Below are 22,517 nucleotides of genomic sequence, written 5' to 3' on the forward strand. Positions count from 1 at the left end.
CTTATTAAGTTGTTTGTTTCCTCTCCCCATATTTATAGCACCCACAATCCCCTGGGCCTTCCACATTGCCACAAACACTGTTCCCTCTTTTCACTTAAGCTCTGTGGCTTTTGTTGTTACTGGGACTATTTTCCCAGGGATGCTTTGCTCTGCCTTGGCTTCCTCACTGCAGTCCTGTTTCGGGGTGCATCCATGAGATGTCACTGTCTAGTCATCCTGTTTCAGCAGTTGCCCCTGCTTTGCTGGGATCTTTCCTAGTCTTGACTTGGCGTGCTGTTTTCAGAGATAGTCAAAATGCCTTTGGATGCTGTGGGGACACAAAGGCATGCAGTTCTGCAGGTTCTGCCCACATCAGCACCATTTTTGTTACTTCAGTCCCTGTCGGTGCCCCCCCCCCCCCGCGGAGAGCTGTAAAAGAAGAAAATAGCTAGATCGCTATAATATTATAACAATCTATTGCAACAGCATACCGGTTCACAAGTTCCATTAAAAAAAACTTTAGCTCCTTTTATTGCAGAGGTATACGGGGAACAGTGCAGGTTGCATATTCTCCCTTACATATCTAGAATGTAAAGGGAAAGAGACATAGTTTAAAAAACAAACAAATCTAAAGCTGGGAAATGGTATATTGTGGCAATAGACTGTTATAATGCTATAGTGATCTACTTAAAAATCTGAAAAGAAAAATCTGTGTAGGCAGGAGGAAAATGGTAGCCACAGAAGGCTGAGCAAAGGAAAACTCCTTTGCCACAGTAAATGCCTTTTCATTTGCAGCAGCCATGAGAGCTACACAGAAAATTGTTTTCATGTGGAAAGAGCCCATGTCTTCACCAGGTACCTGTCTCTTTAAAAGCTTTATGGCACTTAAAAAGAATGCAGCTGCTGCACCTCACATCCCATTGTTCTAATGGTCCCTTCATTCAACCTTTACTGTTTCTTGCAGTCCGGTCAAGCTAGAATTCTCTTCCAGAGCTGAGAATGGATAAAGGGACTGGTGGAGCAGTGGGGTGGAAGACACAATATCTCCACTTTTCAGTGCTACAAAGCTTTTAATAAAAAATAGACCTCACTGTTAGGATGATTCAACATCCCCTACCACCATTTTCTCCACTGCTGCATCTCCATGGTGGGAAAAATCTATACCTGTTGAAATTGTCTGCTATGCAGCTCTGAAAGACACGGTGCTTCTGCCTGGAAAAAGTCAAAAACCCCAAGTTTAGGGAGGGGAGAAAGTTTTTGGATCTCATTGTAGCTGGGAAAAATACTCGAAATTTAATTGAGGTACAATATGTAAGCATGCCAATCCTGTCCAACAAGTAGTAAGCTGTCGTAATAGACTATCTAGGTATGGGGGTGGGGGTGGGGGTGGGAGGATGTGGAGCTGATCTCTTTGGCCTGAGGGAACTTAAACCCTTTTCCTATTCTGTCAAACAGGAGAAAAAGTGTCTTAACAGAAGGGGGCTTTGTGTCCCACGGCCAAGTACAATTTATTTTCCATGTAACAATCCATAAACCTCTAAGAGCCACAAATCCCATGCTGATTGCAGCCTGAGCTGATTTCTTTGCAATGCACATCATCACGATACACACCACAGTTTTAATACCACCATCTAAATCCTTGTAGTCTCATACGACGGCAAGAGCAATGGTCTTGCCTGCGCAGAATGAAATCTTTCAGGTCCAAGCCAACCAACTGCAATCAATCTCATGAAACAGCAAACTAGAATTATGCAACAAGCCTGGGGAAATCTTCGAGGTTACACTCTCCCTCTCCCTTTAGACTCAGCTTGCAAATTTATCGCTTCCTTTTCCACAAGAAACCATACTTTGCCATTTCATCTAAGTCACAAACAATAGTGTGTTTTCTTGTCTTTCTTGGGAAACGAGACCAAACAACTACTGTATACATAGGGATGAACTGAGCAGCCTGTTCAGAACTGGAGATCCACAATGAACAGTTCTATCCTTATACATTCCCCCCCCTCAGCAGTCCTATGGATCCATTGGGGTTTACACCCAAATAAGTGCATATAGGATTGTAACCTAAGAGATAGGCTCCCTGGGAGAAAATTGTATTTGTAAGATACTTTCACATAAAAATGCTTATAGTCATGTTGTTTGAGTTCAATCTTAAATCTTGGAAGTAAACCCCATCATACTCAGTGGGTCTGCTTTCCATATAAACACGTACAGAGTCAAGCGGTAACTTTGAGAAAGCTTTGGAGTGGGGATAAGGGTTCTACTTAGGGTTGCCAGGTCCCCCTTTGCCACCAGCGGGAGGTTTTTGTGGCGGAGCCTGAGGAGGGTGGGGTTTGGGGAGGGGAGGGACTTCATTGCCATAGAGTCCAAGCGGCCATTTTCTCCAGGTGAAGTGATCTCGATTGGCTGCAGATCAGTTGTAATAGAAGGAGATCTCCAGCTAGTACCTGGAGGTTGGCAACCCTACTGTGTACATTTATAAGGGCACAAGCTACCAGATGAGCCTCCCAGCCTTCAGGTGCAAGTCAAGTTTAACCCAGCGAGGCCTTAAAATCTTGTCATTTTTTAAGAAAATGTTAGAGGTGGCACTAGGGTTGCCAACTGCCAGGTAGCAGCAGGAGATCTCTTGCTAATTCAACTGATCTCCAGCCAATAGAGATCAGATCACCTGGAGAAAATGGCAGCTTTGGCAACTGAACTCTATGGCATTGAAGTCCCTCCTCTCTCCAAACCCTGCCCTCCTCAGGCTCCGCCCCAAAAATCTCCCGCCGGTGGCGGAGGGACCTGGCAACCCTAGGTGGCACATTCCTTGAGATATCTCAGTCATGTTTCAGCCTTGCCCTATGAGCAGGTCAGGTTCATGCTCATCGCCTCATAACACAATCTCTTTCTGCTCATCTAGGTAAAGGTAAACATAAAGGTCCCCTGTGCAAGCACCGGGTCATTCTTGACCCATGGGGTGATGTCACATCCCGACATTTTCTAGGCAGACTTTGTTTGCGGGCTGGTTTTCCAGTGCCTTCCTCAGTCATCTTCCCTTTACCCCCAGCAAGCTGGGTACTCATTTGACCGACCTCGGAAGGATGGAAGGCTGAGTCAACCTTGAGCCAGCTACCTGAAACCAACTTCCGTTGGGTTAGAACTCAGGTTGTGAGCAAAGCTTTGGACTGCATTGCTGCAGCTTACCACTCTGCACCACGGGGCTCCTGCTCATCTAGGAGGGAATATCAAATCCAACCCACTAAGGGCCCGCTATTCCAAATGAAGCCAGTTGTAACACACTCCTGATGGTATCTAAGGAGAGAAAAGGAGGCCTGAATTGAGCACCCAGCTTGCTGTGAATGTAGTCAGGTCTCATCGGTGTGGGGGAGAGGAATATATTACACTGAATAAGAGGTTAAGGGTGGGAACAGAGATATCTTGGCAGAGCATTGTAACCAGCCAGCTGTTTCTTGGAAATAGGTCACTTCTAGCAATGCAATGTAACAAAAGTATAGTTGCTTTTTTACCCAGAAATGGGGATAATACCTTTAAAGCATCTTCACTGAACCAGGCAATTTTCGCTATTGTTAAAACTTGCTTTTCCTAGGAAACCAGCCCTTAGTAGGTGAAAAGACACTGAAAGAAGAACCCAATTCCAAATATCTAATGTCTAAAACAGAAAATCTTCATTAGAATATTTAACAGCTCCATTTATACATTTTCAGTGGGGCTTTTTGCCTCTGTTTGTGGATCAATGTTATGTTTCAAAGTGGCTTGCAATGCAGTACAGAAAGGACCCCTCCCCTGCCCCACATATGAATCTAGCCCTCAAAAGTCTTTTCATTTAGGTTAGGTGTCCTTAATCTTGTTATACTTGAGGGTGCATTCCAGATTTTGAGAACAGGTAGTGGGTGCCATAATAAAAGGACAGTCATGAGAGTGGGTGGCACTGGGACCAGTTGCAAAATGAGTGCCACGGGGCAGAGCGCAGTCATAAAAACATCAGGACGTTTCAAGGCAAGCATCGTTTTATGATGGAGGCAATTGTTTCCAAATAGATGCTGGCAATGTAACAGTGAATTGTTTCATTGGTCTAGCTCTATAGCGCAAAAATTGGAATGTTCAAACAAACAAACAAAACAAAAAACGCACCGTGAAAAAGGGTGGGAAAAAGTGGCGCGGTTTGAAATGGCCAGAGTGTTTCAGACACAGCTCATAAATGGATTTAAATATGCTGTATGAACTATCCCCCTCTCAATGACGCTTTACTTGGAATTGGGCCAACAATGGATTACAACTGGTCTGTGAAAGGAGCTTAATACATTTATAGTGGCAAAAGTTTTCATAACCCAGTGCCACAAGACGCTTTGAAAACTTATGACATAATACATTCATTAATTGGTAAACTGCCTCATGGCTCCTTGTTATATTGAAGTTAAAGGGGTTCATAACCATCCTAATCATTTTGGTAGTCATGCTTAGAACAGCAGCTGTGCACCCCAGCCTTCTGCATGCCTACTCATAAGCTCCTATGTTCTGAATGGAATTTACTCCCAAAATTGCAGCCTTAAAAATACCTAACTTTGGCTAGAATGTGTTTCATGATTTTTGTGTCACTTATCACTCCTAGGTGGTTATTGAACCACTGGCAGTACCGGCCCAGCTTGGAATTCAATCACTATATAACTGGAACAACATTAACCACCCCAAATTATCTTCTCAACTAGGGTTGCCAGGTTCCCCTGGCTGCTGGTGGGGGATGGGGGAATAGGGTTGCCAGCTCCAGGGTGGGAAACTCCTGAGATTTGGGGATGAAACATGGTGAAGGCAGGGTCCTCACTGGGTTCAATGCCACAGAGTCCACCCTATCAAGCAGCCATTTTCTCCAAAGGAACCGATCTCTGTAGTCTGGCGATCAGCTGTAATTCTGGGGGATCCCCAGGTCCCACCTGGAGGCTGGCATCCCTATTCTCAACATCGTCTGCAAGCAATAGTCCAAAGATGCACACAATTTTTTAAAAGGAAAAGAAAGAACACCGTTTTGCTTACTGTTGCTGGGAAGTGTCCGACTCCCGCTGATGCTGTTGGCTGGAGGTGGAGAGATGGACCGAACAGAGACAGTGTCCTCTTCCTGGGAGCAGCCTGCCTGAATGGCTCGGAGGTAGCTGTGGCTCCGTGAGCGAAAGTAGCTGGGAAGAGGCAGATCCAGCACCTCCACGGCCACCGACTCTGCTTCGCTGTAAGCTGATTCACACAGGCCCTCGTACTGGTCATTCAGCTCCGCCTCTCTGGCCTGTGGGAACACTGGTGGTTATCTTTTCTGCCCAAAGTACCTTTGGTTCCACATGTCTTATGGGGCCTCTTTAATTTGAATGCATTAGTCATGTTTGCAAAGGTATTAATTTTGTAAGGAAGGCTGTGAAATGCAAGGCTAAAAGGTGACGGAAGAGAGTCAGATGCTTGGGTTCTTCCATGTAATCTACCGTTTCCACAAGCCAAAGCTTTTCTCTACACAGGAATACTTTGAGAGCTAGTTCTCTGATGCTTTAAAATGATTTGAGATCCTCAAAGAATGGGTGCATGGAATTTCCATGAACGAGGAGGCAAAAGCCCCTAGGTAAACTTGTGGGGAAAGAGCTTTGCTGAAAATTAATTACTTTGTAAGCTCAAAACAAGATTTTGGTTACATTTCCTGGTAAGACTCCTGGTATCTGACAATCTAACCCTGGTTGTAACTAGGAAGAGTTTCTTCTATTATTTTTCACAAAAACCACAAGATTTAGCAGAGAATATATGATTAAGAGGGAAAGGTGTCTCAGGGATTAACTTGCCCATCCTGTTCAAACTACTTAGAACCTCTCCTATATAGCCCTTCAGGTGAGATCCTGCCTTCTTTTGGAAATAACGAATCAGATTTGGTATCTGTCACTAAATTTATTTGGAGGAGTCAAATCATTAATTATCTATATGTATGTGTGTATATTAGGGCTGCCAACCTCCAGGTAATAGCTGGAGATCCCCTGCTATTACAACTGATCTCCAGCCAATACCGATTGGTTCACCTGGAGAAAATGGCCGCTTTGGCAATTGGACTCTATGGCATGGAAGTCCCTCCCCTCCCCAAACCCTGCCCTCCTCAGGCTCTGCACCAAAAACCTCCTGCTGGTGGAGAAGAGGGACCTGGCAACCCTAGTGTATATATACACACACATAAAAGTAGTGACCTATGATACTAGCAAGGAGGAATCCCTTGCCACCACTGCCAGGCTGGTGCAGCTGCCAACCATACCCTCACCATTGCCGCTGCTGCCATCCACATCCTTCATTGCCAGCTCAGGAGCCGGGGAAGTTGAGGACTGCTTTGCCTCCCCTTCCCGACTCCCTTGTTGCCAGCTGGGCAGCAGAGTGGCAGCAAGGGCTTGTGCACCCCCACTGCATGATTCCCTTGATTGCTGGCTCAGTGGGCAGGCAGGTTTGCTGGCTCGGCTGGGGGCAGTGAGGAATCCTGTGCCCTCAATCTTTCATTGCCAGCTGGGGGGGGACAGAGAGGACTCAACCCCCCAATTCCCTCTTTGTTGGCTCAGTGGGGGTTCCCCAAGTTTGCAAAGAAATCTGTTTAGTGTAAGTATGGTCCCAATCCGTGGACTTAGATATCCACAAATAGCGATATTTATATTAAGTGTGGCCCCATTTGTGGATATCTAAATCCACAGATTGGGGCCACACTTAAAATATTTGATCCATAGCATTCAACAAAGAGCAACAAAGTTCATTTGCTTAATTAGTCCTCTTAGCTATCTGCCTTCTCTCTTGGCTTCCAGACCTTACTTCAGGGCCTGAACACAAGGCCCAAAGACTATGATATTGTTTACTTCTCTAATTTCCAAGACTGTCATTACAATCCACTGACTTTTAGCTAGGTTCTGCCTCATCACAGAAAAATTCCTCCCCAGCTTCGCTGCAGCACTAAAAGGCAACAGAGAATCTCTGACACCAATAAACCACCTTGAAATATCCATGGGGCTGTTTTGTGTCTCTGCTACTCCCAGTGATCTCACCCCAGATCCTCTTCCCTCCACTCAGCAAGCTCAGGCACTGAGCCAGGACCCATCCTTAAAAAGCAACTCACTTCAATTGCTCAAGGAGCTGAATACCCACATAAAGGGCAGTAGAAGATTGTCAGTACCTGCTCTCCTTGTGTAAATATCTGTGGAATAAAGGAGGACTGTCCAAATATCTGGAAGAAAGAGTTGGAGAAGATTAAAGCACAAGGAATGGGGATCTCGCTGCTTCAGTACAGAAGTACTTCACAGGAGCCACTGACTAATAACAACCATACGACATTTTGACCTGTGATATCTACATGGAGCAGCAGAAGAACCCACAACTCACAGGACAGCTGACAAAGCATGACAAGACACAACTTCACAGGCTGGTAAATGAAGCCCTTGGACACATTTAACATCATGAGACAAAGCTTGTCCTGAAACCATCTATCACAATTTACACCAAAAGCTTATGTTCAAGTTGCCACTAATAATGGCAAGTGGTATAAAATCTTAGTGGAAATAATATCCGGGAACAGGCTGAGAAAGGGAAGAGAGGAATATGAGTCAGCTACACATCTACACTTCTGCTACTCAATACAAACTTAGCATTCAAAATGCTCTGCAAGAAATCTCTGTGAGCACAACTGCCATGCCTAGAATGGCTAAGCATAGCAATGCAATCTGTCTGCCGTGGATAAACTAGCCTCTGCCAAGTTACCACTGAGATCAGCTCTTGGACCGTACCATGCAAGGACTGACACAGTACAGCTATTATATTGACTATCTTGTCAGACTATGCTTCTGAATTACGGAGATTTACTCAAGGCAAACCACACACCTGAGACCGGTGCAGGAAAAAATATACTATGATCTTAGTGGCTGTGAAGAGCCATACACAGGATAAATACACCCTTAAAGCTGACCAGGACTCCAGCTTGGTTGATTTGTCCCTGTAAAACAACACACAGCTTAACAGACCGGCTGCTGCAAAGACCTCTATCCCACTCCATTCCATGGAGCTATCCAAAGACTTGCACAGAATATTTTCATTAGTCGACACATCCGTCTAGAACTATGCTAGGAAAGGAGAATCTTGTGGCTCAGTGGTAAAGCTTCTGCTTTCAGTCCCTGGCATCTCCAGTTAAAAGGATCAGGTAGGGGGAGTTGTGAAAGACTTTAGCCTGAGACCATGGAGAGCCACTGCTCACAGTGTGAGCAGATGATACTGATAGACCGATGGTCTGGCTCAGTATATGGCACCTTCATGGGCTCAAGAACTTATACCCAGTGTTTCCTATCAAATCTACGGTCTGTTTACTGTCTGTCTATGCATGTTTACTCAGAAAGAAGTCCCACTGAATTCAATAGGACATTCTGAAATAAATGCATATCAGTGCAGGCTGAGAAAGGACATAAGATCTCAAGCAGTTTTAGGAGAAACATTGCTAGTTTAACATTTCACCACTTCCAAGGCTGGATTCACATATCAGATGGCAGTTGCCCTCCTTTGTCATATAAATCAACAATTAGGTTCTCTAACTGCTGATTTGTCTTTCCTCAAGTTTCCCTCACAGGGAAAATCTAGAGACGGGCCTTTCTATATGACAGAAGTTCATCTCATCTTCCAAGAGAACCCTGCACTGCACTCAACAGTAGAACAGCTTTATGGTTACCAGGTGGACTTCTTCCTAATCTGGTTTCATGTTTCCCACAGTGGCCAACACAAGACAGGTGAAGTTTTCAATTATACAAGTAATTACATTTCTCAGTTAGCAGTTGCTTATTCCCAGGTTCCAGATCCTCTGATTGGGAACACCTTGAAAATGAGCATGGCTGTTCTCATCTTCATGTTTATGACTCTGCCTAGCCCCCTTTTCACAATGTATCCTTACAGGTCAGTTATGCAGTATGTCAATAACTACTTTCTTTTGTTGGTTTTAAGCCTGATGTGTGTTGTTTTTATATGTGGGTCTCCTAATTGTTCCATCAGGCTTCCTTCTTTTTCCACACCATCCATGTAGATCTCTATCATGTTCTCACCTTGGAATAACCTGTAACAGGAGACACCACTCCGTTTTTGTTTACGTTATAGTACAGATAAAAACTGGGCAGGCTGCTGCCCAATCAGATGTGAAAAGCAAGTGCAGCTATTTTTGTAGCCCACAAGCTGGAGTGGCTGGTTGGTACCACTGAGGGAAATAGAGAATTTTTTGGCAAACTCTTGATCCCTAGACATGGCAAATACCTGAGCACAGTGTGCAGACATTTCTGCATCACCCCATTTTCAGCCTCAGCCCCATACTTGCCAGTAGCAAGAATTCTATCAGGCTACAGAGTCTTTATATCAATTTCCTAAAAAACTTTAATTGCTAAGAGCCAAAATAGAGAATGTGTTTCCTGCATAGGGTTGCCAGGTCCCTCTTCACCACCAGCAGGAGGCTTTTGGGGTGGAGCCTGAGGAGGGCAGGGTTTGGGAAGGGGAAAAACTTCAATGCCATAGAGACCAATTGCCAAAGCGGCCATTTTCTCCAGGTGAACTGATCTCTATCAGCTGCAGATCACTTGTAATAGCAGGAGATCTCCAGCTACTACCTGGAGGTTGGCAACCCTATTCCTGGACCTGACTCGCTTTCCTCAGAGCCACATAGCAATTGTGGGGAACATCTGGCCTAAGCATCTGGGAGAGAGCCAGAGGAAGAGCTTAGAGACAGTTGTAGCTGGCTGAAGATAATTGCTGTGCTGTCGATTGCTGAGGGGTGGGGCTGAGAGTATTTAAACAGGTTCTGCTTGCCAGAGGTTAGCCTGAGCAGTTGGGAGAAAGACAGAGGAAGAGCTTAGAGACAGGTCAGTGAAAGTTTTATTTTAACGTTTGTGTTTTCCTCAGTGGCTGGGGAGCAGTAGTTGAGGTTGCTGTGTGTGTGAGGGAGTGCCTATAACCTGCTGGAGGGGGGTTTCTGACTGGTTCTCTTTGTTGTTTTATCTAGCTGTAGCTGGCTGAAGGTAATTGCTGTGCTGTTGATTGCTAAATGGGGTGGGGCTGAGAGTATTTAAACAGGCTCTGCTTGCTAGAGGCGTGAACCTCTTGCCCTGGGGCCCTGTAATATTTTTTTCGTACTGAGTGTTTTACTTCTTAAGGAGGGAGCCTTGAAAGAAGGTTTGTCAAGGGAACTATCAGAGTAGCCTAGGAAAGAAACTTCAGCAATGGATCACAGCACTGTGGCTAGTGAAGGAGAGCTGAGGCAGTAACATGGGAGGTCTGTGGCATGTTTGTCTTTTTACCTGAGGGTAACATTAATTACACTTGCAGCAAATGTAAGTTGGTAGCCCTGCTGGAGGAGAAGATACAGGGTCTTGAGGCACGCTTGTCCACACTCCATTTTTTAAAGCAAGGTGAAGAGTTAATGGACAGAACTCATGAAGCTCTCTTTAGCGAGCAACAGGAGCAGGAGAGTAAGGAATCTGAACAAATGGAGGTACAAGCAACACAGGAGGAGGATGCATGGAAGAATGTGGCCCACAGGAGTAGGAAAATCAGGACACATCCTGATCGTCTCTTGCTCAGCAATCGGTTCCAGGATCTTCCAATAGATACTGATTCTGGACCGCTGGAACAAGGGCTATCCCTCCAAAGCGTGATAGAAATTTCTCAAGCTCCTGCGCATGAGAGGATTCGATCTTCCGCCCCACAATTTAGGAAGAGGCGTGTTCTCGTAATTGGGGATACCCTACTGAGAGGGGTAGAGTCTAAAGTATGCCGACCTGACTTCTTGTCCCGAGAGGTCTGCTGTATACCGGGTGCACGCATGCAGGATGTGACGGAAAGGGTAGGAAGACTCATCAAGCCCACAGATTATTGCCCTTTCTTGCTCGTTCATGTGGGAACAAATGATATTGCCGGCACAGCCCAGAACATATTAAAAGAGACTACATGGCTCTGGGTGAGAAGGTGAAGGACTTGGGGGCGCAGGTTATGTTTTCGTCAGTTCTGCCTGTTGAAGGTCGTGGCTTAGGAAGGGAAAGATGAATACTCCAAATTAATGACTGGCTGCATAGGTGGTGTCGTCAAGAAAGGTTTGGATTTCTGGACCAGGGCTTATGCTTTCGAGAAGAAGCTCTTCTGTCGGGGGATGATTTACACCTCACGAGGGTAGGAAAAAATGTGTTTGGTGAGAGCCTTGCAAACCTGATCAGGAGGACTTTAAACTAAATCCTATGGGGGAACGAGACAACAACTTAAAGCCTTGTATCCTGACAATACCTGGAGACGAGAACAATAAAGATTTGCAGGGAATAGCATGTATGCAAGGAAACATAAACTCACGGGTAAGTACAGAAATGAAAACCACGGGGCATATAAAACACGGATTCCGATGTCTGTACACTAATGCGCAGCATATGGGAAACAAGCAGGAAGAACTCGAAGCCCTAATACAGGAAGGGATTTTGACCTAATAGGCATTTCTGAAACTTGGTGGGATGTCACTCATGATTGGAATATTAAGATTGAGGGGTACAACTTGTTTAAAAGGGATAGACAGATAAGGAAGGGGGGAGGAGTAGCACTGTATGTCAAAGATGTGTACACTTGTGAAGAAGTACATGAATCTGAGCATGGTAGTGCAGTTGAGACACTATGGGTAAACATAAAAGGAATAAGAAATCATGATATTATGGTGGGGGTCTGCTATTGACCACCAAACCAGGCACAGAACTTGGATGGGACACTCCTAGACCAGATCACAAAGTTCTCAAAGAGACAGGACATAGTGATCATGGGAGATTTTAATTACCCGGATATCTGTTGGAAGTCCAACGCTGCTAAAAATGCAAGATCCAATAAATTCCTGACTGTCTTGCTGACAACTTCCTATTCCAGAAGGTGGACAGGGAAACAAGGGGATCTGCTATCTTAGACTTGATTCTCACCAACAGGGAAGAACTGGTCAATGAAGTTAAAGTAGTAGGCACAATGGGTAGTAGTGACCATGTACTCTTGGAATTTACAATCTTGGGGAAAGGAAAACCTGTACGTAGTCAGACATATAGGTTGGACTTTAAAAGAGCAAATTTTAACAAACTGAAACTTATGCTAGGTAGAATCCCATGGTTGGAAATACTTAAGGAGAAGGGAGTTCAAGAAGGGTGGGCGTTTCTTAAAAATAAAATACTGAAGGTGCAATCCCAAACCATTCCTATGAGAAGGAAAAATGAGAGGAGCCTAAAGAGGCCAGGGTGGCTCCATAAACAGCTTTTTAAAGAGTTGAGAAATTAAAAAGACTCATTTAGGAAGTGGAAGGAGGGCCTTATAACCAAAGAGGAATATAAACAAATAACTAGTGTTTGTAGGGAGAGTGTTAGGAAAGCTAAAGCTCAGTATGAGCTTAGGCTAGCAAGAGATGCTAAACACAACAAAAAAGAGTTCTTTTTCTATGTACAAAGTAAGAGTAAGAACAAGTACAAGATAAGCCCATTGCGTGGACCGGAAAGTGAAATTGTAACAGGAGATGAAGGGAGGGCAGAACTCCTCAATTCCTACTTTTCCTCAGTCTTTTCTCATGAAGGAAGTGGTGCTCAACATGGCATAAACAGAACATGTGATGAGGGAAGGGATTTGCAGCCTAGAGTTGGCATTGGGTTAGTGCACAAACACCTGGTTTCTTTAAATGAAACAAAATCCTCTGGGCCAGATGAATTGCACCCAAGGGTATTCAAAAAACTTGCAGATGTAATTTCTGAACCTCTGTCCATTATTTTTGAAAAGTCTTGGCAAACAGGTGAGGTGCCAGAAGATTGGAGGCGGGCAACTGTTGTCCCCATCTTCAAGAAGGGGAAAAAGGAGGATTCGGGTAACTACCGACCCATCAGCTTGACTTCTATACCAGGAAAGTGTTCGAACAAATCATCAAACAGTCAATCCTTGAGCATTTAGAAAGGATGGATCTGATCACTAAGACCCAGCACGGGTTTCTCAAGAACAAGTCATGTCAGATTAATCTGATCTCCTTTTTTGAGAAAGTTACTACCTTGCTGGATCAGGGGAACGCAGTAGACATAGTTTATCTAGATTTCAGTAAGGCTTTTGATAAGGTTCCCCATAATATTCTTGTTGACAAATTGGGAAAATGTGGTTTAGATCTTATTATTGTTAGGTGGATCTGCAACTGGTTGACAGATCGTACCCAAAGAGTGCTAGTTAATGGTTCCTCATCCACTTGGAGAGAAGTGACTAGTAGAGTTCCTCAGGGATCTGGGCTGGGCCCTGTGTTGTTCAACATCTTTACAAATGATTTGGATAAAGGCATAGTGTGTGTGTGTTAAGTGCCGTCAAGTCGTTTCCGACTCATGGCGACCCTATGAATGAAAGTCCTCCAAAATGTCCTATCTCTGACAGCCTTGCTCAGATCTTGCAAATTGAAGGCTGTGGCTTCCTTTATTGAGTCAATCCATCTCTTGTTGGGTCTTCCTCTTTTCCTGCTGCCCTCAACTTTTCCTATCATGACAGTCTTTTCCAGTGACTCTTGTCGTCTCATGACGTGTCCAAAATACGACAGCCTCAGTTTAGTCATTTTAGCTTCTAGGGTCAGTTCAGGCTTGATTTGATCTATAACCCACTGATTTGTTTTTTTGGCAGTCCACGGAATCTGCAACACTCTCCTCCAACACCACATTTCAAAGGAATCTATTTTCTTCCTATCAGCTTTCTTCATTGTCCAGCTTTCACACCCATACATAGTAATAGGGAATATGATGGCATGAATTAATCTAGTCTTGGTGGCCAGAGTCACATCCTTACACTTCAAAATCTTTTCTAGCTCCTTCATGGCTGCCCTTCCCAGTCTCAATCTCCTTCTAATTTCTTGGCTGCAGTCTCCCTTTTGGTTGATGGTGGAGCCAAGGAATAGAAAGTCTTGAACAATTTCAATTTCCTCATTGTCAACCTTAAAGTTCTGTAATTCTCCTGTAGTCATTACTTTTGTTTTCTTGATGTTCAGCTGCAGTCCTGCTTTGGCACTTTCTCTTTTAACTTTTAGCAGTAGTTGTTTCAAATCTTCACTATTTTCTGCCAATAATGTAGTGTCATCAGCATATCTCAAATTATTAATGTTCCTCCCTCCAATTTTCACTCCACCTTCATCTAAATCTAATCCTGCTTTCCTAATTATATGTTCTGCATATAGATTGAAGAGATAGGGAGATAAAATACATCCTTGTCTGACACCTTTGCCAATTGGAAACCATTCCGTTTCTCCATATTCTGTTCTAACTGTGGCCTCTTGTCCAGAGTACAGGTTGCGCATCAAAACAATCAGATGTAGTGGCACACCCATTTCCTTTAAAACCAGCCATAACTTTTCATGATCCACCCAGTCAAAAGCTTTGCTGTAATCTATGAAACACAAGCTGATTTTCTTCTGAAATTCTCTCGTACGCTCCAGTAACCAGCGTATATTTGCAATATGATCTCTAGTGCCTCTTCCTTTTCTGAAACCAGCTTGAACATCAGGCATTTCTCGTTCCATATATGGTAACAGCCTTTGCTGTAAGATTTTGAGCATCACTTTACTTGCATGAGAAATTAATGCAATGGTCTGATAGTTGTTGCAATCTTTGATGTCTCCTTTCTTGGGAATTGGAATGTAAATGGATCGTTTCCAGTCTGTGGGCCATTGTTTTGTTTTCCATATCTGTTGGCATATTCTTGTCAAGATTGTGATGGCCTCCGTTTCTTGGAATAGCTCTATTGGTATCCCATCTGCTCCTGGTGATTTGTTTCTCCCGATTGCTCTCAATGCAGCTTTCACTTCACTTTCTAAAACTGTAGGTTCTTCTTCAAAAGATTCTTCTTGGAAAGAATCTTTTATCCTTTCATCTCTTCTGTATAGTTCTTCAGTGTATTGTTCCCACCTTTTCTTTATTTTGTCCTGTTCAGTTAATGTATTTCCATGCTGATCTTTCAGCATGCCTAACCGTGCTTTAAATTTCCCTTTGATTTCTTGGATCTTGTGGAACAGATCTCTTGTTCTTCCTTTTTTGTTGTTCTCTTCTATTTCTTTACACTGGTTATTATAATAGGTCTCTTTGTCTCTACGTGCTAGTCGCTGGAACGTTGCACTTAGACTTTTTATTCTATTTCTGTCACCTTCTACTTTTGCTTCTCGTCTATCTCTGGCAATTTTAAGAGTTTCCTCAGACATCCATCGAGGTTTTTCTTTTCTTTTGGCTACAGGAATAGTCTTTGCACATTCTTCCTTGATAATATCTCTAGTTTCCACCCATAGTTCTTCAGGTTTACATTCACTTGAACTTAGTAATGCAAATCTGTTCCTTACATGGTCTTTAAACTCTTCCGGAATATTGCTTAGATTGTATTTTGGTGCTATGAATGTTTTGGTGTTTTTCTTAAGCTTTATCTTGATTTTTGATATTACCAATTCATGATCTGTACCGCAGTCGGCTCCTGGTCTTGTTTTGGCCGAGAGAATAGAGCTTCTCCATCTTCTGCTTCCAATTATATAATCTATTTGATTTCTATACTGGGCGTCTGGTGATGTCCATGTATACCATCGTCTATTTGGTTGCCTGAAACATGTGTTTGCAATGAACAGATTGTTGTCTTCACAGAATTCTACGAGGCGTACTCCTGCTTCATTCCGTGCTCCTAGCCCAAATCTGCCAACAACATTTGATTCTGCTTTGTTTCCTACTTTTGCGTTCCAATCACCTATGATTATCAGCATATCTTGATCAATTTCTTCCTGAACACTGGCATAAAAAGGCATAGAGGGGATGCTTATTAAATTTGCAGCTGATACTAAATTGGGAGGGATGGCAAATACGGTAGAAGACAGAGCCAAGTTGCAGGATGATCTTGACAGGCTGGAGAAGTGGGCTAGAACTAATAAAATGCACTTCAACAAAGACAAATGTAAAGTTCTGCATTTAGGTAGGAAAAATCAAATGCATAATTATAGGATGGGGGAGACTTGTCTGAGCAATAGTGTGTGTGAAAAGGATCTTGGGGTCTTAGTAGACCAAAAACTGAACATGAGTCAGCAGTGTGATGTGGTAGCTAAAAAGGCAAATGCAGTATTGGGCTGCATCAACAGTAGTGTCCAGATCACACAAAGTGATGGTATCGCTTTACTCTGCTCTGGTTAGACCTCAACTAGAGTACTGTGTTCAGTTTTGGGCACCACAATTTAAAAAAGTTGTAGAAAAGCTGGAACGTGTCCAGAGGAGGGCAACAAAGATGGTGAAGGGTCTGGAGACAAAGTCCTATGGGGAAAGGTTGAAGGAGTTGGGTATGTTTAGCCTGCAGAGGAGAAGACTGAGAGGGGATATGATAACCATGTTCAAGTACTTGAGGGGCTGTCATATAGAGGAGGGCACCGAGTTGTTTTCAGTTGCCCAAGAAGGTCTGACCAGAATCAATGGGCTGAAATTAAATCAAAAGAGTTTCTGTCTAGACATTAGGAAGAATTTTCTAACAGAGCGGTTCCTCAGTGGAACAGGCTTCTTCGGGAGGTGGTAAGCTCTCCTTCCCTGGAGGTTTTTAAGAAAAGGTTAGATGGCCACCTGTCAGTAATGCTGATTCTGTGACCTTAGGCAGATGACGAGAGGGAGGGCATCTTGGCCATCTTATCACTAGGGGTGTGTGTGTGGGGGAGGTAGTTGTGAATTTCCTGCATTGTGCAGGGGGTTGGACTTGATGACCTTGGTGGTCCCTTCCAATTCTATGATCATATAGACTGAAGGCGGGGGTGGGGGGGAGGATGGCTCCTGCCTTCCCCTACATGACCTTTTATCAAGCAAAAATGGCCCTAGTGGGGAGTTATTTGCATAACCTTAGAGCTGCACATGTACAAAATACTCCACATGCATCTTCAAAGTTATGGCAATGGTTGCTTTAGCTTGGGAAAACAGTGCGGGGTGGGGAGAAAGGAGCCGCTCTCCCCACCCCAAACTGCAGTTCTGAGTCAAATCAGGCTTGACAGGCTTTAAAAGTGACACCCCCTGAAGCTGCAGTGGGGAAAGCAAGTCAGGACTGGGAACTCATTAAAAATCATCTCATGCAGTTTGAACCTCAGTCAGGATGCTCAGATTACGAACTAAGGTAGTCAAGCAGCCACACTAGTAAGTACAACCTCCTGTTACTTTCAGTGGTTTGCTAATGGCAGCCTCTCTGTTTTAACTAAAGTTAAGTGAATTTTCTGAACTCAAAACTAAGCTAAAAGTTATAATGGTAAATATCTGACCTCATATGGAACAGGTAGGTGTTCTTAGTGCACTTGTATATCAACTAATGCGGGCCAATGCAAGATCTTTTGTAATTTTCTTGGCACGCTCTCAATGTACCACTATTAAACGTACCACTATTCCTACGTTCTTTTCAGTGAAAGAAGTGCATCATTAGCTCACAAATACTGTAAAACTGTTTCAAATGCTTGCATGAGAGGTAAAATTATCCACAAATGAAGGTTGATATGTACATGGGGTATGCCAAAAAAACCACCCATTCACCGTATCCAAACGACTTTTGTCATTAACAAAACACACAAAGTACATAAGAGATACTGTTTAAAATGATCAAGGTTATTTTGGCATTGAAACAGGTATTTATCATCTACCATATACACAAATCAACTTTTATTCGTGGATAATTTGGATGCATGCGCCTCTCTGGTAACAGCATGCTCTTTTGTTGTTGTTGACATATACCATTGTGGGAGTATGCATTAGTAGAATATCTAGAACTTTCTAGCATGAGGACGCCTGAAGGAATCAAATATTGCAGTTCTGCTCACAGTTAGTACATAATTAGAAAAGTTTCAAGAGGACTACTGCTAAGATTCGAGATAGTTGCTTATGGACTACTGGCGGGCTGACTCAATACATGATTGCGTCAATATCACTCAGAATCATTATTATAGTTCAGGATGATTTCTTCTTGACAGTATGGATAATTTTTAAAAAGCACCCTTATTACAAATGTGAATAATATGCCTGGAATCAAGTAGCATATCCAATTCAATATCCTGAAGTCTTATTTCCAGGGCCTGTTCCAAATCTCAGCAAAATGCTTGAAAAGAATGGCAATGGACAGATGCTTCTGAGACTTTGGTCTTTAGGACCAAGCCGATGCCAAGAATTTCCATTCCCAGAGACCTAGAAGGATGATATTTCACTTCCTCTTGGATTGGCTAAAAGAATTAGTTCTCATGTGAAATGAGTTTGATATTCTTGATTTGGAACGCCCAGAATATTGATGATTGTTACTCCTCACTGGAGAAATGTAATGTAGCCTGTTTTCTGAGGATCTCAAAAGAGCTTCACAAAGTACCTTTACAGAGAAAACAGGTCAACGTACAGACAAATGGAAGATGCACAAACACCACAAATTCAAAATCAAAGACTGCACCCCTATTTGAATCTTATCGTGTGGTCTTACTGTGTTCCCCATCACCCATTACGTCCCTAGTACCAACCATTATTCTGTGTCGCCTCCTCCCAGCATGCAATTAAATTCAAGTTGACTTTTCCCAGGGGGATGTTGACATGGTTACCAGCCTTTGGAAGCCTCTGAATCAAATGAGAGAGCCACCTACCAACACGATCTGACACAAAACACTTGACTGTGGTAATTTACACTACAGTGATAACTTACATGTGTGAATGAGCCAAACTCATGACACACCAGACAAAGAATTTTCACAGCTCCAAGCACAATGCTTTCAACAGTGTCAATTCACACACTTGGGCTGCAAATGATCAAGTCAGGAGAAATCAAATGACAAAATATATTTGTGAGCTGGCCTCCTGAACTTTTGAAGAGAGGACCATGTAGGAAGGTGATGAGAGTTCAGGGAAGTGCAGTTCTAGGCAGAGGTACTCCCTTCTAAGCCCAATAGTTTCAGTGAAGTACCTGTGCATATGATTGAACTGTAAGTGGCTAAGAAGTGGGAATGAAGTGGCACCAAGTTTATAGATGAGAGAGCTCCTAACTGTTACTAGCTAATATCTTTCAGAATGTTTAAAAATTAGGAGCACTCTCTGTTTCTGATATTTCATGATGGGTAGCTGTGTTAGTCTGTCAATAGCAGTACAAAAGAGCAAAAGTCCAGTATCACCTTAACGACTAAGAAAATTTCTGGCAGGGTGTGAGCTACTGCTATATCTGAAGAACTGAGCTGTGGCTCACAAAAGCTCATACCCTGCCAGAAATTGTGTTAGTATTTAAGGTGTTTCTGATATTTGTCACTCTCATATTTTTGATGGTCATGTGGATGTGAAAGATTCCCAGTTTCCACTCTGCATTTTCACACAAGTGACAGCTACAGTCAGTGCAAAGGCTGTGACTTTTTGCTTTAGAAAGCAGTGTCTGGAGAAAGAGGCGCAGTAGAGTATGGAGGTCCTGTGAAGCACAGTGGCGGGGATCCAACTATTCAGTTTCTTCAACAGATCAACATTACTATTTGCAAAGAGGGGTGGCATTTCTTGCTAATTCTCCCTCCCACTGCAGTTTCTCCTTTGCCTGCTAAGCTACTCCTGATGGTCCACTGACACCCCCCCCCCCAAGAATAAAATTTCAGGGGCATAAATGAGCTGCAGCAGGAAGGGAAAGAAGGAAAGTCCCACTCTGAGAAGTCTGCGGACAGTTGGATAATCCAGTGTGCAAATGAGAAGTGAATCAGGCTCATCTAGAGTTTGTGATGGCTACTTTAGCTATTGTTTTAGTAGGCCTCAAGAGAGCATAATTTGGCCATGATTCATTAAGACCCCTTACCTTCCCCTGCATGAAATTCAAGCACTGATGTAACAACCCTTCACATGGGCTTTATCACCCATACATATGCATAATATCACATATTTCCAAGGCTAACAACCAGTGTCCATTCTAATGAATGAACAAGGCAACTAACGGAAAAACAACAATACAAAACCATAAATCAGTAATCCTAAAATGGCTTGCAGTTCCCTTTGTCTGCCATGTGGGCAGGTGAAGGGATCCATAGGGGTGTGTAGATAAAATGGTACATGTCTGGAAGTGGCTGGGGATTCTGAAAGAGAATGTAGGAGAACCCCATAAAGCGGTTCACCAATGTGGAATAGATGCAGTAGAAATTATCTCTTTTTCATCTGCCCTTATCCTTGCGGTCATCTTTGGCAGAATTTTCATGCCCAGTGTGCCACGGAGCCTCTCTTTTGTTGTTTAGTGCTGAAGTGTGTATTTTCTTCATGTGTGCCAGAAAAGTCTTACAATTTCATAACTAATGTATGCAATACAAAAAGTGATTTGTCATGTGTGAACATGATCTCATTAAGCGACCTCTCTCCATGTTTGTGGGAATAGCCCTTCTTACAGCCTCCCAGCTACCACCCCACTTGGAGGCTGGTCCTAGTTGCCTAGCTGCCCCTGCTGCTGGCTCTTACCTGGCTGATGGAACTGGACTCGTTCAGGGTTTCTGTGATCTGGTTGTATTCTTCCTCCCAGCTTGGGAACTTTGGAGGCAAGAGGATCTCAACAGAGTCTAGGCGGTCCAGACTTCTGTAGAATGAGAACAGGGACGCTGAAATGACTATCACTTAACAAGAGGAGAGAGAGAGGTAATCGTGGATCTTGGCGGCAATCAATTACTGCCAAAGGCCTTCACCCCAATTTCATTTGTTGTGTAAACACAATGCACTAAACATTCCTTTAATATGTAGCCCAATCATTTACTTGGAAGTAAGTCCTAAGGAGTTGCCATGAGACAGCTGAGAATTGACGGCACTTTTCACCACCAAGTCCCGCAGAATTCAGAGGTAGATCACGATGGGTAGCTGTGTTAGTCTGTCTGTAGCAGTAGAAAAGAGCAAGAGTCCAGTAGCACCTTAACGACTAACAAAACAGCTCATACCCTGCCAGAAATATTGTTAGGCTTTAAGGTGCCACAGAATTAAGAGGGTTTACTCCCAAGCAAGCATGCCACTGGATGCTATGCACATTTCCTTGAAAGCTAAATTCCATTGGGCTCAAAGGTGCCCAGGAACAGCACCCAGAAATAAACACCCATACTAGGGGGAAAGTCCCATTGAACTCAGTGGGCCTTACTTCAAAGTAAACCTAATTAGGATTGTGCTGCATGAAATATTTGCATTTGTCTATGCTTGGACGAGCTAGAAAACATGCATTTTAAAAATAAACATATTCAAGGCTCAAGGAGGAGATGGATCTGTCTTGCTCAGGCAAAATGCAACCCACTACAAACCCACCTGGGCCTTCCTGTATAACTGGTCTTTTTGTTCAACACACACACGTTTTTGATTTCCATATAGTTCGCAGTCCTCACATCTCCCTTCAAGATAGAATTTTTGTTGCAGGAATGCCATGTGGCCCAAGCTGCACCGTACAAGATTTTGTACCTCTGGGCGATAGGCTAAGATTAACTGCTGTTGGGAGTACTGTGAGCAATACAATTGTGAAAGACTGTCAGGCACCAGGAAGATACTGTTTATGATGCCACAGTTCTTTCCCCTGTTACATATCTCTTTGTCAATTGTTTTAGTTTTCTAAGAGTTTGAGGCTTTTCTTTCGAGAGTTGAAAATATTCTTAGGGAACAGGGCTCCCTCCTTATTGTTTTTCCTCTTATGGGGAACTAATAGGGTTGCCAACCACCAGGTATTAGCTGGCGATCTCCTGCTATTACAACTGATCTCCAGCCGATAAAGATCAGTTCACCTGGAGAAAATGGCTGCTTTAGCAATTGGCCTCTATGGCATTGAAGTCCATCCCCTCCCCAAACCCCGCCCTCCTCTGGCTTCACCCCAAAAACCTCCCGCTGGTTGGAAAGAGAGATCTGGCAACCCTAGGAACTAAGCATGTAGCCGGAGCCGGGCTGCCAACCTCCAGGTGGTGGTTGGAGATTTCCCACTATTACAACTGATCTGCCAGTGATAGAGATCAATTCCCCTGGAGAAAATGGCTGCTTTGGAAGATGGACTCTACGGCATTGAAGTCCTTCCCCTCTCCAAACCCTGCCCTCCTCAGGCTCCACCCCCAAAATCTCCAGGAAATTCCCAAACCAGAGCTGGCAACCGTAAGCCAGTGGTTTTAATGGATACAAACAGCAGTGTGGCTAACTTTTTCCTTCTCATATGAGCAGATAAGCACTATTGCCCCTGAAAACTGAATTGTGGGAATACCCCACTATAAAATGTTCCTGTGGTGTGCTTTCGGCTGTCCTGCAGAAAGGCCTTGCACATGGCAGTCAGAGCACTAAATGGCCACTGGGGGGCAGTAGTGCTCCACATGAATAGACCTGCCTGCACATCACTGAACAGTTTGTACTTCTCATATGGAAGCAGGAAGCTGCAAGGGGACCTCTTGCTTTCTCTAACTCATATTTGGCTAAGCCCATCTCAAAGGCTTCCTAGCAGGGGCAGTGGGATTGTTTTTTAACACAGTGGTGTTAACCACTGTGTTAAAAAACAATCCCACTGCCCCTGCTAGGAAGCTGATTCTCTGC

At 43.7% G+C, this 22,517-nt stretch overlaps 1 protein-coding gene across 2 annotated transcripts in view; it reads right to left on the minus strand.

Annotated features, from left to right (window-relative positions):
- DLGAP4 (DLG associated protein 4) overlaps nt 1-22,517 on the minus strand; it is a 122,532-nt gene that overhangs the window by 75,361 nt on the left and 24,654 nt on the right. Inside the window, exons 3-5 of one of the 2 annotated variants that reach the window (XM_056845351.1) lie at nt 20,442-20,556; nt 7,148-7,198; nt 5,011-5,254 (exon numbers count right to left, since the gene is read on the minus strand). In XM_056845351.1, the coding sequence (XP_056701329.1) occupies nt 5,011-5,254; nt 7,148-7,198; nt 20,442-20,556 (410 nt within the window). The remainder of the gene's footprint in view (nt 1-5,010; nt 5,255-7,147; nt 7,199-20,441; nt 20,557-22,517) is intronic. The other variant, XM_056845352.1, reaches the window with a different exon arrangement.

The sequence above is a fragment of the Euleptes europaea genome, chromosome 2, assembly GCF_029931775.1.
Source record: "Euleptes europaea isolate rEulEur1 chromosome 2, rEulEur1.hap1, whole genome shotgun sequence".
Classification (NCBI taxonomy): domain Eukaryota; kingdom Metazoa; phylum Chordata; class Lepidosauria; order Squamata; family Sphaerodactylidae; genus Euleptes; species Euleptes europaea.